General features: G+C 41.1%; 1 protein-coding gene across 1 annotated transcript in view; it reads left to right on the top strand.

Annotated features, from left to right (window-relative positions):
* Window positions 1-14,628, top strand: part of EGFLAM (EGF like, fibronectin type III and laminin G domains) — a 59,041-nt gene that overhangs the window by 3,913 nt on the left and 40,500 nt on the right. The window contains exons 3-6 of the mRNA XM_019473642.1: window positions 237-263; window positions 4,637-4,754; window positions 5,019-5,154; window positions 11,466-11,632. Of these exons, the coding sequence (XP_019329187.1) occupies window positions 237-263; window positions 4,637-4,754; window positions 5,019-5,154; window positions 11,466-11,632 (448 nt within the window). The remainder of the gene's footprint in view (window positions 1-236; window positions 264-4,636; window positions 4,755-5,018; window positions 5,155-11,465; window positions 11,633-14,628) is intronic.

Genomic DNA, 14,628 nt, shown 5'->3' with positions numbered 1-14,628 from the left:
GTATTCCTCCCTTTTTTTTTTTTTTTTTTAATTTTAATCTTGACAGCAGTAATTCTTACTCACTGAGAGAACAGAGTCTGTATTCCAGTACTCACACAGATGAATAACAGCCACATAGACTACTATATGCTGTGGCATTGGCCTTGTTTTAACTCCCTGACCTGTCATTTATGTGGTTTTGCTATCACTTTTTAGTATGTTACTTCATTAACAAGTCCTATTTTGCTTTTTCCCAGGGTCAACTTGAAGGACAAGCAATTTTTGTAAGTATTGTTTCACATGAAACTTGGTGGCAGCTATGATTTAAAATGAAATTGAATGTTTCTGACCTGGTCTTTCCACAGATTCACACATAAAAGTTGATCTCAAATGTTGATTCTACTTAGCACTTATACAGCATCTTTTGTGGTCAAAATGTGGCAAATAGTAGCTAAAGCTCAAAATCCAGAGGTGGAGAAGGTGGACACGTGTAGGTATGGTGTAGGTATCCATTTAGCAATGGATAAACCTTCCTATCGGTCATCAAAAGCATTTATGGATGTCTTGTTTTGCTGGAGGAAATTTGTGTGAAAAATGAGCTATATCCGGGCAGTGAGGACTTACAGGGGACAGGGACAGCTGGGTAGTCAGACACAGAGTGATGGGGAAGAACAAAGCAGTCTGGTAGTGGGAGAGGAGACGGAGAGGAAAAACCCTGAGCCAGTCCAGCAAGAGCCGAGGCAGAGGAGGAGTGTGGGAAGAGGCCAGCCACGAACACCCAGGAGGAAGGAGTGGGAGATTAACAACTAGTGTAAAACAGGTTTGAAAGAAATACCAACCCTCTTAATGGGTTTGCAGCTGGTGAATTATTCAGATTAATTATTTCCAGTCTTGCACTCGGTCCAGCCTGCTTCCTATGAGCAGTAAACAGATCGGGCTTATTGTGAGGGAGAAAGCAAGCAGGAGGTGCTTGGGTTTGGGTAGGATGAGGGCAGCAATTTCAGTGTTTAACTGGAATCCCTAACATCAACAACCTCTTGCAAACTTTTTTCCTCTGAGATCTGTTCTAGGAATGGAGAAATCTCACAAAGTTGGTGGATCTCACACAGCTTTCATGGTCTGAATTAAGGGAAGTTTGGTTGACTGTAGGAGGCTGATGTCTGGATGAGACCTCAGGTTGTGCTTGAACTAGGACTATCTGGTTCGATCCCAGCTGAGCTGAGTTTGGATTATGGCATTTCAGAGTTGAGGTTCCACACGGGGCCCTTTTTTTCTGCTTCATAAAAATAACACTTCTGAGGCGTACTTGTTGAGAAGTATGACTGACTGGGATTAATCAGCTCCCAGCTGTCATTAATCCTCAGGAAGCGGTGTTCTTGCTGAAATGCTTTCTGTTACATTCATACCAAACCCAACAGAAATCTGCAATAGTTTTGTGGTTAAGTCTGCATAGTTCATGTTTCCGTCACTAAGACTCCTCTCCTGGTGCTCAGTACGACCATGCTGCTTTCTCAAGAGGCTTCTCTGGACTGTGCGAGACTGTCGTAGCAAGAGCTGAACTGGGTCGCCTGTTTCTGTGTGCGCGTGTGTGCATATGCCTGTGCGTTAGCAAAGTGGATAATGTATTATAGCTGTATTATGTCATCTTATAATAGAGAACGCATAAGTGAGAGCAGCCAGGAGAAGTGCAGATGCAGCACAATTTAATAAGGCAGTTGTTCTACTGGGCATAATATTCATGAAGTTGAGCACAAATATTAAAAAAAAGAAAAAAACCAAGAAAAATTAGCACGCTTTAAAGGTGGGAGGTTTTAGGTCAGGCACAGAGCCCTGGAGAGCAATAGTGCTCCCTATCAAATCACCAAACACAGCAGCACAAAATAGGGAGTGACCAGCTGAGACCAGTAGTGCAGGGAAGGAATTGTCAGGGGATCAAGTGTCAGCTTGAACCCAGCTCAGTTTCTGCAGCTGCGCTGTAGTCCAGGGTTTGATTTTTTTTTTTATTAAAACAAAACAAAAGAAAACAGAAAACAGGTTTTCTCTGGAAAATAATTTGTAATCCTGGTTTCTGTAAGGCGGCTTACTGCACAGCCTCACAAACAGTTTCAACATCGCTGTGTGGCAAGGCAGGGAGGTATATATGGTTTCTGCATACACCTGCCTCCTGTACCACAGAATAGGCATCACGTTGCTTCACCCCATTCAAGAATGTGAAATTGTAATGAAAATACCAAATGTCATTTTGCAGGGTTTTAGGAAGAGTGTTGTGTAAGACAAGAAAGTGAGGTTGGTGCCTAGTAAAGCCTCATTGGCAATGTAATGTCCAGTTTGGGGTATCATGTTTCAAAATATAGAGGCAATCTGAGTGGAGAGAAAGACTACAAAAATGATGGGGAGCTAACTCTTCCACATACCACCTAAATTCCTTATCTGTGAGGCCACTGTGTCTCTTCTGGGATGGAGAAAACTTCAATTTAAGACTCTTCTCCTCAATACAAGCAAAAAGAGAGATGAAATATGTACTCCCAGGCTCCTGGACAATGGGGTACAAGGAAATGTGCCTCCAGAATCTCATTTGAAAGTGTTCTGGTGTGAGGTGGGTATTCCCTGAAATTGCCATGGGTCAGGGTAGCTTGATGATGTCCTGAATCTTTACCTATTCACTAATGTCTTGATCCTAGAAGATTAGAACATACTTGATCTCAAAGATACCCACTGTATGTCCAACAGCTGTGTTCATGGAGAGGACATTGCCACAAGAAAGAGGCCGATAGCCATGTGTGTAAGGCAAGAGAGCACCTTGCTAAGGTTTTGAGGGGACACATGTTGAACTTAAATACCTAAGTAGATACTAGGACTTTGATCTTGATTGGCCTTGCAGTCAATGAGAGTTGTTCTGTTTAGTTTATTGTAGACTTGAGCCTGGAGGTAATAATATGAGGCAAGTACATCAATATCCCACTCTCTGCAGAGGCCAAGTTCCGGAATAGTGTGAAAGCAATAAGACTCATGATGAAGGATTTTTTCTCATAAGAATGAATGTAATAAAGAGGAATGCCGGCAGGAACAAATGCACACAGCTTAAATACAGATGGACAGTATGTATGGCATGGAGGATGGAATGGCAGGAGCAGGGTCATCATTATTGTCATTGGGAGGAGGTGCTGGGTTTTCAGCAACTGGCTTTTCAGATCACGTTTTGAAAGATTTCAGTTACTTCAGCTATGAGACTGAAAGACCCAAATAAATCTTTTGGTTTGAGTGTTCTTGGTGCCTTTCTCTGGGCAGTTACTTTTCCAGCATTGTTATTATCTCTCTCAGATGAATCCGAATCATTCAAGCAGATCAAGGGTGAATGATGGAAAAACAGGATAATGGCCAGGTGGTCCATGTTAATAGGAAATCAGTGATGGAGCTCCAAAACTGTGGCTAAGAGAAATGACAGATGGCAGGGTGTTGCCAAACAATGTAGTAATAACGTAAGTTCCCCAAAGAATAGAGAGGGAGAGTCTGTCCAAAAGACCGTCATGAGGAAATTTAGCAGTTAATAAAATTTTGGGATTGTTTACTATTTTACTGCAACTGGAAATGCAGATTTAAAGTCTGTTCCAGTGTGAAGAGAAAGGAGATCTCTGCATTTTCACATGCACTGTGAATAATGTTTTTAATATCAGAGAATGAAAAACAGAAGAAAAATCTCTGTAAAAGAGTTTTTTTAAAAGTGCTTTTCTTCACAACAAAACAGTCTGTGGTGTAGAACTTGATATTTCTGTTTACTTGTATATGCTGTCAAAATTAGTAAATCTGGGGTTTGCATCTCTCTACACATAGGCTGCAGGTAAAGAACACCAAATTTCTATACATACATACACATGCTCCATTAAAGACCTAAATATCTGGAGCTGATCCATGCTATGTGCACCAGCCAGTGATAAAATGTAATTTTTTGGTGACGTTTGCTGATTTCTGGGAGATTTGAGCAGGGTCCTCTGAACAGTATTCAGCAGCACAAGCTCTTCACATAGAGGTTAGCATCACCTCCCTTACAGTGGTTGTCTGTGGGTTAATCTTTCTGTGTTTATGGCAGAAGGACAAATAAGGGAAATGCTCGCTTCAGGTCAAGGCTGATAGCTAGGCTAGGAAAATTGTGAGAGGCGATGGAACTGGTCTATGCTCCATGAGAAATTAAAGACCATCAGTTCACACTGCGGCAACTTGCTTCGTTCCCAGGAGCTTCTACAGTCTCTGGATTTCAAAGAAAAACAAAACCAAAAAATAAAAAACAAACAAAAGAAAATGCACCAGACTGATACCAAATGCCAGCAATTGGCTCAAGAGAGGGAATAGTATGTGACTTTAACTTCACCAGCAAAAAAGCCAGACAGCGAATGCAAACGATCTGCAACCTTGTGAGTTATGCTGAGAAATGGGTCCAGGTCATCCCTGTGGATTCCCCCGGGGTGAAGCTGCAGCTTGAGAGGAAACACGTGGTGCTGTTTGTGTTTGTTGCTTTTGAGCTGGGCTGGGGACAATCCTCCTAGGAGGTTACATGGAAAATGCCGTGTAAGATCCCTGAATCCCAGCTCACAGTGCTGTCCCTAGTTACATGGAAGAGCTTTCACAATGTTCTTGTCTTGTCTTCTCTTGACTCTGGTAGGAGGTTGTTATTGGTGATCTAAAGCCAGGCACTCCACACCGCGTCAGTGTTGGAGCATACGGCTGGGCAGGGAAAGGACGACCCAGCATGCCCAGAGATGTGACGACCTTATCCCAAGGTAATGCTGCGTACATGACTTTCTGTTGCAAAACTGGCAGGCCACACATCTGTAACACGGCAGGTCGCTCACACGTAAATCACTGTCATGTGCAATATCATAATATTTTACTACTACTTTTCCACAAATATGGGGTTTTAGAGGGGCAACAGGTAAAGGGAGAAGCCTCTAAATTTGATTCTCAAGTCTGTGGGTGTTGGGTTTAAGTGTGTGTAAGCCCATCCGCTTCACTGATGCTGTTCCTTTGCATTTCTTCTGGCTTAGATAAGTGCATGCCCCCTGCACCACCCTATCAGCCCCAGATCGTGGTAGTTTCTGATTCAGAAGTTGCGTTATCCTGGAAGCCCGGAGTGAGCGAAGGAAGTTCTCCCATCCAGTACTACATGGTGGAGTTTATCAGGCAAGTTTGCCAGTGCAGTCTGAATTTCAGTGTTTGTGCACTACAGGTTTTTTCTACCTAAACTGCACTATTAAACTGCTTATAGATGCTTCTCATGATTTGTTTACTTACTGTGCATAGTACACTTAGTTTTCCTCTTGATGTGTGTTGAATTACCATGAAAATTTAAAGACAAAACCAGAAATAATCTAATTTGTTATAAAATCACCAATAAGTCGTACCTTCTGATTGAAGAAAGTAAGGTTTCATTTGATCTGTTCCCTCTAATAAAGGCCTGGGTGAATGAAGTTTTAAGTTTCTCCTGTCATCAAATGCTGTCGAACCATGCTGAGAAAAGAGTGAGTGGCAGAGCAGTTCCCCTGAGCGGGATTACTCTGGGCTGCTACAGGAAATAATCCGGGGATTGCAAACTCAGTATGCTGGGTGGTTTTACCTGACAAAAGTCTTTTGGGTCTTGAGCTTGCAGGACTCAGACTTGCTTTGTTATCCTCATGCTAATCAAGTTTACATGAAATGTTGGCCTTTCTGTTTAGATTTTTTTGGGGGAGGTGGGGTGTTGTTTTTTTTTTTCTTCTTTTATGTTGAACTCTCTAAAATTTGCAGTAATAGAACTGAACTGTGAAAAGTTGCCAATCAAGTTGCTTTTATAAGATGCATATGAAGGGTCAAGTGGAGGTGGTTGTATCTGCATGCACAAACAAGTATTCATACCTGACTGTTCATATGCTTGTGTAAGCTAATATCTGCATACAAAGCTGTTTATTTTCATGTGCTTGCCCTATGTTTACCCTTACAGTGAATGCAAAATTCAACCTTTGGAAGTTTAATCCTTTGGGTGAACACTTGATGACAGATTTTAGTTGAGGTTCCTGGATAAGAAGAAAGAATTGCTTCTTTAACTACTCTGAACTGTAAAGGTCAAAAAATCATTCTTCAGAAAAACACATTCATTTTTAAAAAAGAATTGTTGTTGTTAAGACAGACAGAAAGAACTATTGGTTTTCAGTGCTCAAAGTGTGGTTACAATCTAGAAGATATTGATATAATGAAAAGAATTCCCAGGCTGAAAGCCTGCTTGTGAACTTACGTTGCATTTTGTGTTTGAATCAGAATGCCCCATATTTAGCAGGAAGCCATCCAATGTTGATTGCACTGGGAGGCAGGACATGAGGGCTGAAGATACATTATGGCCATCATGTAAACTCTGAGGTAGCATTACCATGAAATTTCTCCAATATCTATTTTTTGAACACAATCATTATCTGAGCCTGTTTCTCTTCTCCCTATCTCTTCTCTCTCATTTGCTTGGTGGATGGGGAAAGGATTTTGTTGGGTTCTGATTGACCGCACTTCTGCCGCCTCCGTGCTTTTGTCAGAAAGTGGAGCCTGCAGGTTTATGTACACCTCTACATAGCACCAGGGGCCTGCTAATGGAAGAAGAAGTGGGTACCATCGTCTCCATCTGACACATTGAAAGTGCACCCTGGAATGTTTTGTTCAGCCAGAGAGTGGAAAGCTGCCTTCACTGTTTAAGTTGAACGATGGGAGTAATTGAAATTTCAGTGTTTCGTTCTTTTTAGACTTTGGGAAAGAATTTGCTAACAGCACAGTGTTTTGATTGCACTGTTTAGTTTGAGGTTTAAAGCTAAGCTTGAAGTGTATTTGTTAGTTTTGGGATTATGCTCTCTTAGACTCGGAAGCTTGATTATATATTTGGAGAAGGTTCAATGCACCATAAGCCCTAATGGCAATTAGAGGTAAAGATTTAACTTTGTTTCATTGTCTTTTGCTGCACATAGTTTTAATTGCTATAAAATGTATTAACATGAGTTAAAGCTGTTAAATTAAACCAGTGTGAAACCAAAACAAAACAGTGCAAGTAAATTTAGAATTAAGTCCTCTTATGTCAAAGAAATACAACATTATCTTGTGCTTTTGCAAAATTAATGACTTTCTTATGCAAATCTGTGATTTCTCCTGGGTGCAGCACAAACCTCTAAGAACTATTACATTTTTTAAATAATTTCAGTCCCCTTAGAACCAACTTTACGACTTTAACCCTAGAAAAACCATGCTAGGAGACTGAGATGAGGGAAAAACACTCTTTTCATTTGCTCAACTGTGATACTGGGGATTAAAACCTCATGAAAATTCAATACATTAATTGTTTGCATATACCAGAATCTAATCAGAACCAGAGCTAACCTGCAGTCTGTTTCTGCTTGGGGTCTGAATTTGGGCCTTTATTTAGGCACTTGCATGGGTTTGCCTTGGGACCTTTTGGTTTGCTGTAGGCAGTGGAGGGCTGCAGGTGATTTCAGATGTAGGACGGACTGGGCTAACTCAGGCTCTGCTGTTGACTGTAAGAGGACGCTAAGGAGACCACAGTCCCAACTTGGCTAAATACTGAAAATCAGGAGGGCAAATGTAGGTCTACTGGTCACTGCACAGTTCATAGGGAATGTGTAAAAGAATGAGTTAAACCCAAAATAGCTAATGGAATCCATGGAAGATTGCAGGCTCAGTGTTAATAGTCTGTTGCTTTATGCTGAGAAATACTTTACGACAAACGGCATTCTTATGAAAGACCCTAAAGCGAGACCCTGGACTTAAACATACTAGTTCGGGTGTTTTGCCTAAAGATACTATAAAAAATTAATTCTCAAAAATGTCTTGGATATTTTCACTCGAATACTCCAAATACTCAAATTTTTAATCTGTTGAATGCCTACCCAATCTTCTAAACTTGGAGACTAACTTACCCAGATTTTTATAGTCAGCTAGGTTCTGCAGAACCACACGTGTTTCAGCAGTGTATCCCTTAAAAGGAGGAGGTCACTTTCTTTTCATCTCCTTGGTACATAGATGGACTCAACAGCTTTCAATATTAATCTTGACATACAGGGGAAATTTTTCAGTATATCTGTAGTGACATAAAACTTCTGCTGCAATGAACTAGGTGGGTTCTGCCAATGAAACTGGGGAGATCTATCAGTATACAGATGTTAGGATGGAGCAGATTCAGCATAGTGTGGGCAGATTTCTTGATTAGTTTGAAGCCTTCCCCTAAAAAAAAGGTGTATCCCTGCATCCATTCCGTGTTGAACTAGCTGTCCCTGGTGCTGCGCTGAACTGGGCATTCATATTTGGTTTTGTTTGCAAAAAACCCAAAACAACAGATCTGACCAGGGAGATGCCTCCTAATGCCCAGCAAAAATACCTTTAATACTGCTTTCCTGATTAATGCATGAAACAGATACATCTGCCTCAATATTTACCTCACTATTTGTGAGGTTTAAATAGTTGAAAAGTTAATTAATGAAGAAAGAGGAGTGGAAGATGTAGAAATTAGGGAGGAAATTCTTAACAACATTAGACAGCATCAGAGTAATATTTAACAAAAGAACGAGGCTAGAAAATTGTCTACCTTTTCTTTCCTCAGAGTTGAACTGGCATATTGGTTGATATATTTTGTAGAAAGTGTCCCAATAAAGCTAAATAATAATAATTACTAAAAATAATATCCTATAGTGTGTTATTTTCTGCATTGAGTATTTTCCATAGCGAATAAGAATGTATTGTACTTGTCACCATATTTATTATTTGTAGGAATATTTTTTAAAAAATTTGGTAGAGCTGAATTTGCCACTTGAGTACAAACACGGCACAAAAGAACAATCAAAAACCATATAAAAATTGGATTGCTAGCAGGTGTTTCACTCTGTTAAATCATTTCCAGGTGATTTTAAGAGGAAGTTCAAGTGAGTATAAAATTGCTGTTCTCCGCATCAGAAAGATTTCCTTTCCTAAATTCAGTCAGCCCCCAGATTACAATGTAAAGCAATGATCCAAATATTTTGGGTGCGTTTGGGGCAGAATTCTGCCCTCGGTTTCTATCTGTCCAGTCCTATTGACTTTACCCATATGTTTATTATCTTAAAAACACTCTGACTTTGTCACTGGCCAGATTCTTACTGCATGGCCTTTCTGCATGGGAGATGCACAGCTGTAACTTTAAGAGCAGAAAATGACCGTGGAAGTTGTCTGATTTCTCCATGCACAGATACATCATCTGGAGGAGCCAGCCCTGCGAGGTCCTGGTTGGAGACAGAGAGATCTGTTCTGGTCCAGGGAATGTAGGTCTGCAGAAAGACAGGAAAAATGGCATCAAAATGAGTCCTTCTGGTGCAAAAGTTGACACAAACTGAATTTTGATGCAAAAAGCACCATGGAGACAGTTTTCAACAAAGTGTTCCCAGCTTAGAAAACACAGGCGCTGGCTGGCCCTGGACGCTGTCACCAGCTGAGTTTATTGTGTTTCTCTCCCCATCTGTTTGCCATTTTTTCATCTTGTACTGATTTGTTCACACAGGGAACGTTCTGGAGAAATAGCAAAGGTCGAGTGATAAATCTCACTCTTTCTCTCTCCTTCAGCTGTAGATGCTTACACGTTTGCATTTCCTTTATTATTCACTTCTGCAGAAGGAAGTCTTGTGAGAGATAGTCAGTGAAGGGGAAGGCTAGCCTATGGTTTGTGTTATCTCCTAAATCTTTGTCAGGTGCAATACCTCCTTTGGGTCCCTTCCTCAGAGGCATGTGTTTCCATTCGGGCACAGACATCGGCAGGGTCTGTTGCAAAGAGACTGTGAGGCAGCTCTTGAGCTAGCAGGAATTCCTTGGACTAGAATTAGAGCCAAAAAAGATGTGTACAGGAAAACTGAAAACACTACTAAGCAAGCATGTGGAAGGAAGCGATGTTAACAGCTTTCATATGGAAAACACTATGCATTTTCATTTTGGTCCAGGCTCAGAGAAGGGAAACAATGAAAGAGTAGCCAAAATAAATGCCCTCCTGTCTACAGGAAATGGTGGTGGAGGATCACTTAAGATGGTCTGTGTAGCTGTCATTGCCTCTTGTGCATTAATCTGATTTTATTTTTATTTTTAGCAAGACAATGAAATATTCGCGCCCTGTGTGCCATTGGGCACAGGAGCCAGGCAGCTGGGAGCTGCTGCTTTGTCACTGCATTGGCCTTCTGGCACAAAGCAATGAAACCTCAGTGATCAATAAATCTTGTATTGACTGGTAAAAGAAAACATACATTAACTTTGGCATTTCCTTCCAGCTGCAAATAAACAAATACAAAATGCCTGCCTTGTGCTATAATTTTCATTGGAAGACTGTTGGAGACATTTGCAGCTAGTCCTATGTAAACATTGGTAGATTCAGGGAGCACTTGGAGGTTATTTCCTGTAATAAATATCACAAGGACATCTTAGAAAAGGACACTGCAATATTTTTCTCTGAAAGTAATTTCTGTCCCTGTTTTACTTTCATAGGCTTCGATTTGAATATTTTGGGTGGCCTAGACTTAATGTTTACAGTTTTATTTTGTTTGTATTTGTTTACCTTCTCATTCCATCCTCTCTTTGATAAGAAGAGACCACTTTTAGAGAGAGCAGAAATTGTGTGAAAGCATCAGAATACTCTCTCAAAGTATTTGAAGTAGCCCTCCCCTTTCTGGTGTCCCTCTGCATATGAACTTAAACATTTGACACCAAAGTGCCGTGTGAATGGTTGTACCAATTTCAGGTAGATTATAATGGCACTTAGAGCAAGTATTTATTGGCAGTTGGCTTCCAGTATGAATCAGGAGTTAACCAGGGATTTTCCAAAGGCAGACATGGGAATTTTGTTGCAAAATCCACATACATAGGCCAGGTTCTCTGCATTATTGTTTTGGGTTTTTTTTTCTTTTTTTTTCTGAAGAGAAGACTTTGGATCCAGATTTTCCAATGTGGATGGATTAACCTGATTGCCTGGGAGATCAAATGTTAGATTCTCATCCCGCTAATGCTTGTATATGTTTGAAGGGACTTAGTGGCATTAGAGCACAAACTGTTAGAAATAAATCAGGATCTTTCCCTCTATTGAGAAGTATTGCTTTATACAGCCAAATAGGAGATTGGGGAACTGCTAGTAATATACCTCCACTTGAAAACTGTGAACCCAAGATATCGTGAAAATGGATAAAGAGAACTTGATTTGTCAAACTGTCCTCTAAACAACCTCCTTGTTTATAAGCAAAATCTGAATATTGGTTTTGTATCACTGAATAGTTTTGATATCACAGGCTTTGCAGCTTAGTGATGGTTGCACAGTCTGGCCCCTTAAGAGTGAAGGATTTCAGTGATGATTTAGCAGGCTTCTATCTTATTTATTTTGTGTATTTCCCAGGAAGGTTTAAAGGCAATTAATTTATACAGCCAGTTTTAATTCTTTATGATCTTGGCTTTTTTCGATCCTGAAGGCCAGACCTTGACAGCATTTGGACAGTAATAAGAGAGCAGATCCAGATGGAATCCATGGTTCTCAAGGGACTTCTCCCAAATACCAAGTATCAGTTTGCCGTCCGAGCAGCAAACACCTATGGATCCAGCCCCGCCAGTGCACCAAGTGATGTCATCCGAACATTCAGTGAGTAGAACCACCTTTTTGTAATTAAAGCTATATAAAAATAAAGTAGATCTGTAAATAAAGTGTATCTGGGGTAGCCTGTGGAGGGCTGCTGGTGGAAAGAGTTGCTCTGCAAGCACAGGCACCCCCAATCTGACACCTTTTGGTCCTATCCATGGAGCTTGCAGCATCCTGTGAAAGTCAAGCCACAGGCAAAGATTTGAAAAGCTCCAGGCAGAAGCACTCTCATGCCGTTTCTCTGCTCTGTAGGTCATTGCCAGATATTTTTGGATCTCTGCTTACTGACTCTTGTGCTGGCTTTGTACAGAACTGATAAGTGATATAATGGGGAGAAATGAGAGAGACAAGTCTATTGTTCATCTTTTTTTTCTGTTCTTTGAAACTGAACTGTACATATTACATTTATAATTTAAACAGCTCGGAAAGGCTAAAGCCAATCTATACTGTTTTCTGAGGAGTAAGGCTCTTAAACTATTAAGCACAATCATGAAAATAATGATATAAACAAGTAAGCATCCCTTTTTGATCAGAAGCTGCATAGCAAAAATATTAGGTGAAAATGCATTCAAACATACTTGAATAATCACGTTGTTTACAATTATATTCGCATTTGTGTAGCAATGTAGGCCATTGCAAGTAGGGGTAGATCCTGCGCACATCTTCTGATGGCCTTCCTTCGGCTATAATCCTCTGTCAGTGCTACTGTCTCCGTGGGCTGACTTTGAGGTGCTGTTTCTCCTCATCACCCCCAAAAGTCATAGCTGTATGTGAGAATCCCAATCAAGCCAACACAGAGCATGTTGGGAATCGTACAGATCACATCTCTTGCAGAGCGAAAAACCCAATGTCACAAAGAGAGTTGGTGCAGGAAGCAGAGCCAAGGCTGGCAGGGTATGGGGACTAACTGAGCTACATCCTTAACGTGCCAAACTTTTTACTGTGTTTAAAAGGTTTCAGTACTTCTAAGTTCCAGTTTTGAAAGCATTTATAGGGGACAGAATACCACGCAAGAAAAGGCGTGGATATAATTTTAGCAGATTAATGAACTATAAAAAAAGAGCAACAAAACTGACTTTTTTTCTTTTCCCACCTGCATGTTCTATTGCAAATCATCTTTAATTAACTGGTAGAAAATGATCAGCTGATATTCATGTAGGACTGTGAGCTCTGCAAAAAGAATTTGCATGCTGCAGAAATGTGGACCACGTTCTTAGTGATCCACCAATTTAACCTGCTAAGGATTTATTTCTAAATTGCCTCCCTTTCTTGGAATCTCTTGTTTTCATTGACTCTTATACACCAGTTTCCATTCTTTTTTCCCCTCTGTCATAAATTCAATCCCTTGAACAGTTTGCATGAAGTTTGTTATGGCTGGTGAACTCATAAGTTTAACTTCTGAAGCAAATGTTTGTGAAAACCACAAAGGTGCAGTGTGCTCTGTGGTTCCTTGGCCCCTGGTTCCTCAAGGGTCAGCTCCTGCTGCCTCAGGCACACTTGTGTGCTCTTCGGTATCCTGTTTATCTTTGGATGTGAGTGGCTGCATTCTTTGGTCAGAAAAGATAAAGTGTTTAGCTCTGTTATTAAGGGTAGAGTAGTCTTCATGCTGCACTTATTACTGTGGTAGTCTAGGAAAGGCATTTTGCCTTTGGAAACCACCTGTTCTGCAGAGACCTGTCAAGATGGCTCTAAAACATGGATTTTTGTCAGTAGAGCTTGGAATCAAATTCACACTCTGTGTATATAAACACTGATTTCTGGAGAGGTTCACAGGGGGCATAAGCTTGACCCTCTCTGCCTGGATCAGATCTGAAAAGTGAATGTATTACGCGTGTTGCACTGCTTTCTGAATAGGCTCAAAAGCTCTGTGCCGGTCCATGATAAGCACATAGGTGCCGCTGTGGCTGAGAGGTTGGTCTCACCGTGCCAAGGGGCTGGCAGTGCTTGGGGGAGACTCTCATGAGCGGGCAGAGCTCCCGCAGCCTGGGGCCACGTCATGTCCGTGATGTGCTCCAGCCCTGCACCAGGTCGCTTGTACTTAGGGCTACTTTAGCAAACTCTGGGTCCTTTGGCAAATGCAAATGTGGTTCCTTTGCCAGCCTGCTCTTAGTTTCCAGGGTGGATTTTGCAAATAGGCTTAAAAACTACATATAGCCACTATCCATGAAAGCCTGTGTTATCTTGTGTTGTCGTAACAACCAGCTTTTTGCAGAGCAAGGAGTGGTGTTCAAAGGCAGCAAAGGATGCGTGTCTTTAGAAATAAGTTCTGTGGCTTTCTGGAAGCAGGAGTGTAACTGAGTATAGCAGCTCTCACTTGGCTTTAGTGGTGATGTCTGTGTAAGAAACTAGTTTGATGTTAACCAGATACACAAGTACATTGTGCATTAGTAGAAAAGCTAAACTTCTGCTGTGAAAAAATTTCTTGATTAAAGCCATGCATAGCCTGAGCATTTATTTTTCCCAAAAACACTAAAAACCTTGAGGAGTGATTTAAACCATTAACAAGTTTAATGTAACAAAAAAAATGCATGCTAAGCTTAAGGGCAACCAAGTAAAACTTACTCCTAGTTGACATTATGTATCTGCAGGTACCTCCCCCCTTCTAGTAGCCAGAAAGCCAATGGTTAGCTCCTTTGGCCCAGTTAATCATTCACTTCAGTTGCTCAGGTATAGACATGCGGTGGATTTGAGGTCCTCGAGGTCCTGTGGTTTTCAGCTGTCACTGCAGGAGGACATGTGCCTCCCATGCATCCCCCAAACACCTGACAGTCCTCTGGGGATGTCCCAGGTGCCGTAATGCATCTCAGATGGCACCAGATGCCTGAATCTCTCAAAGTGCCAGCAGACACCTCTTAGTCACCTATGATTGCTGTAAGGGTGTCAGACAGTTGGCATGTCTGAAAATGATACACCTTTGCTCTTCAGAGTACGCATCATAGGAATTACTACCTTCATTATTAAAATGGTACCTCCTCCCCTGTAAACAGTGAAATATGCCA

The sequence above is a fragment of the Aptenodytes forsteri genome, unplaced genomic scaffold (genome assembly GCF_000699145.1).
Source record: "Aptenodytes forsteri isolate BGI_AS27 unplaced genomic scaffold, ASM69914v1 Scaffold120, whole genome shotgun sequence".
Taxonomy (NCBI): domain Eukaryota; kingdom Metazoa; phylum Chordata; class Aves; order Sphenisciformes; family Spheniscidae; genus Aptenodytes; species Aptenodytes forsteri.
This window is presented reverse-complemented; position numbering and strand designations above follow the sequence as displayed.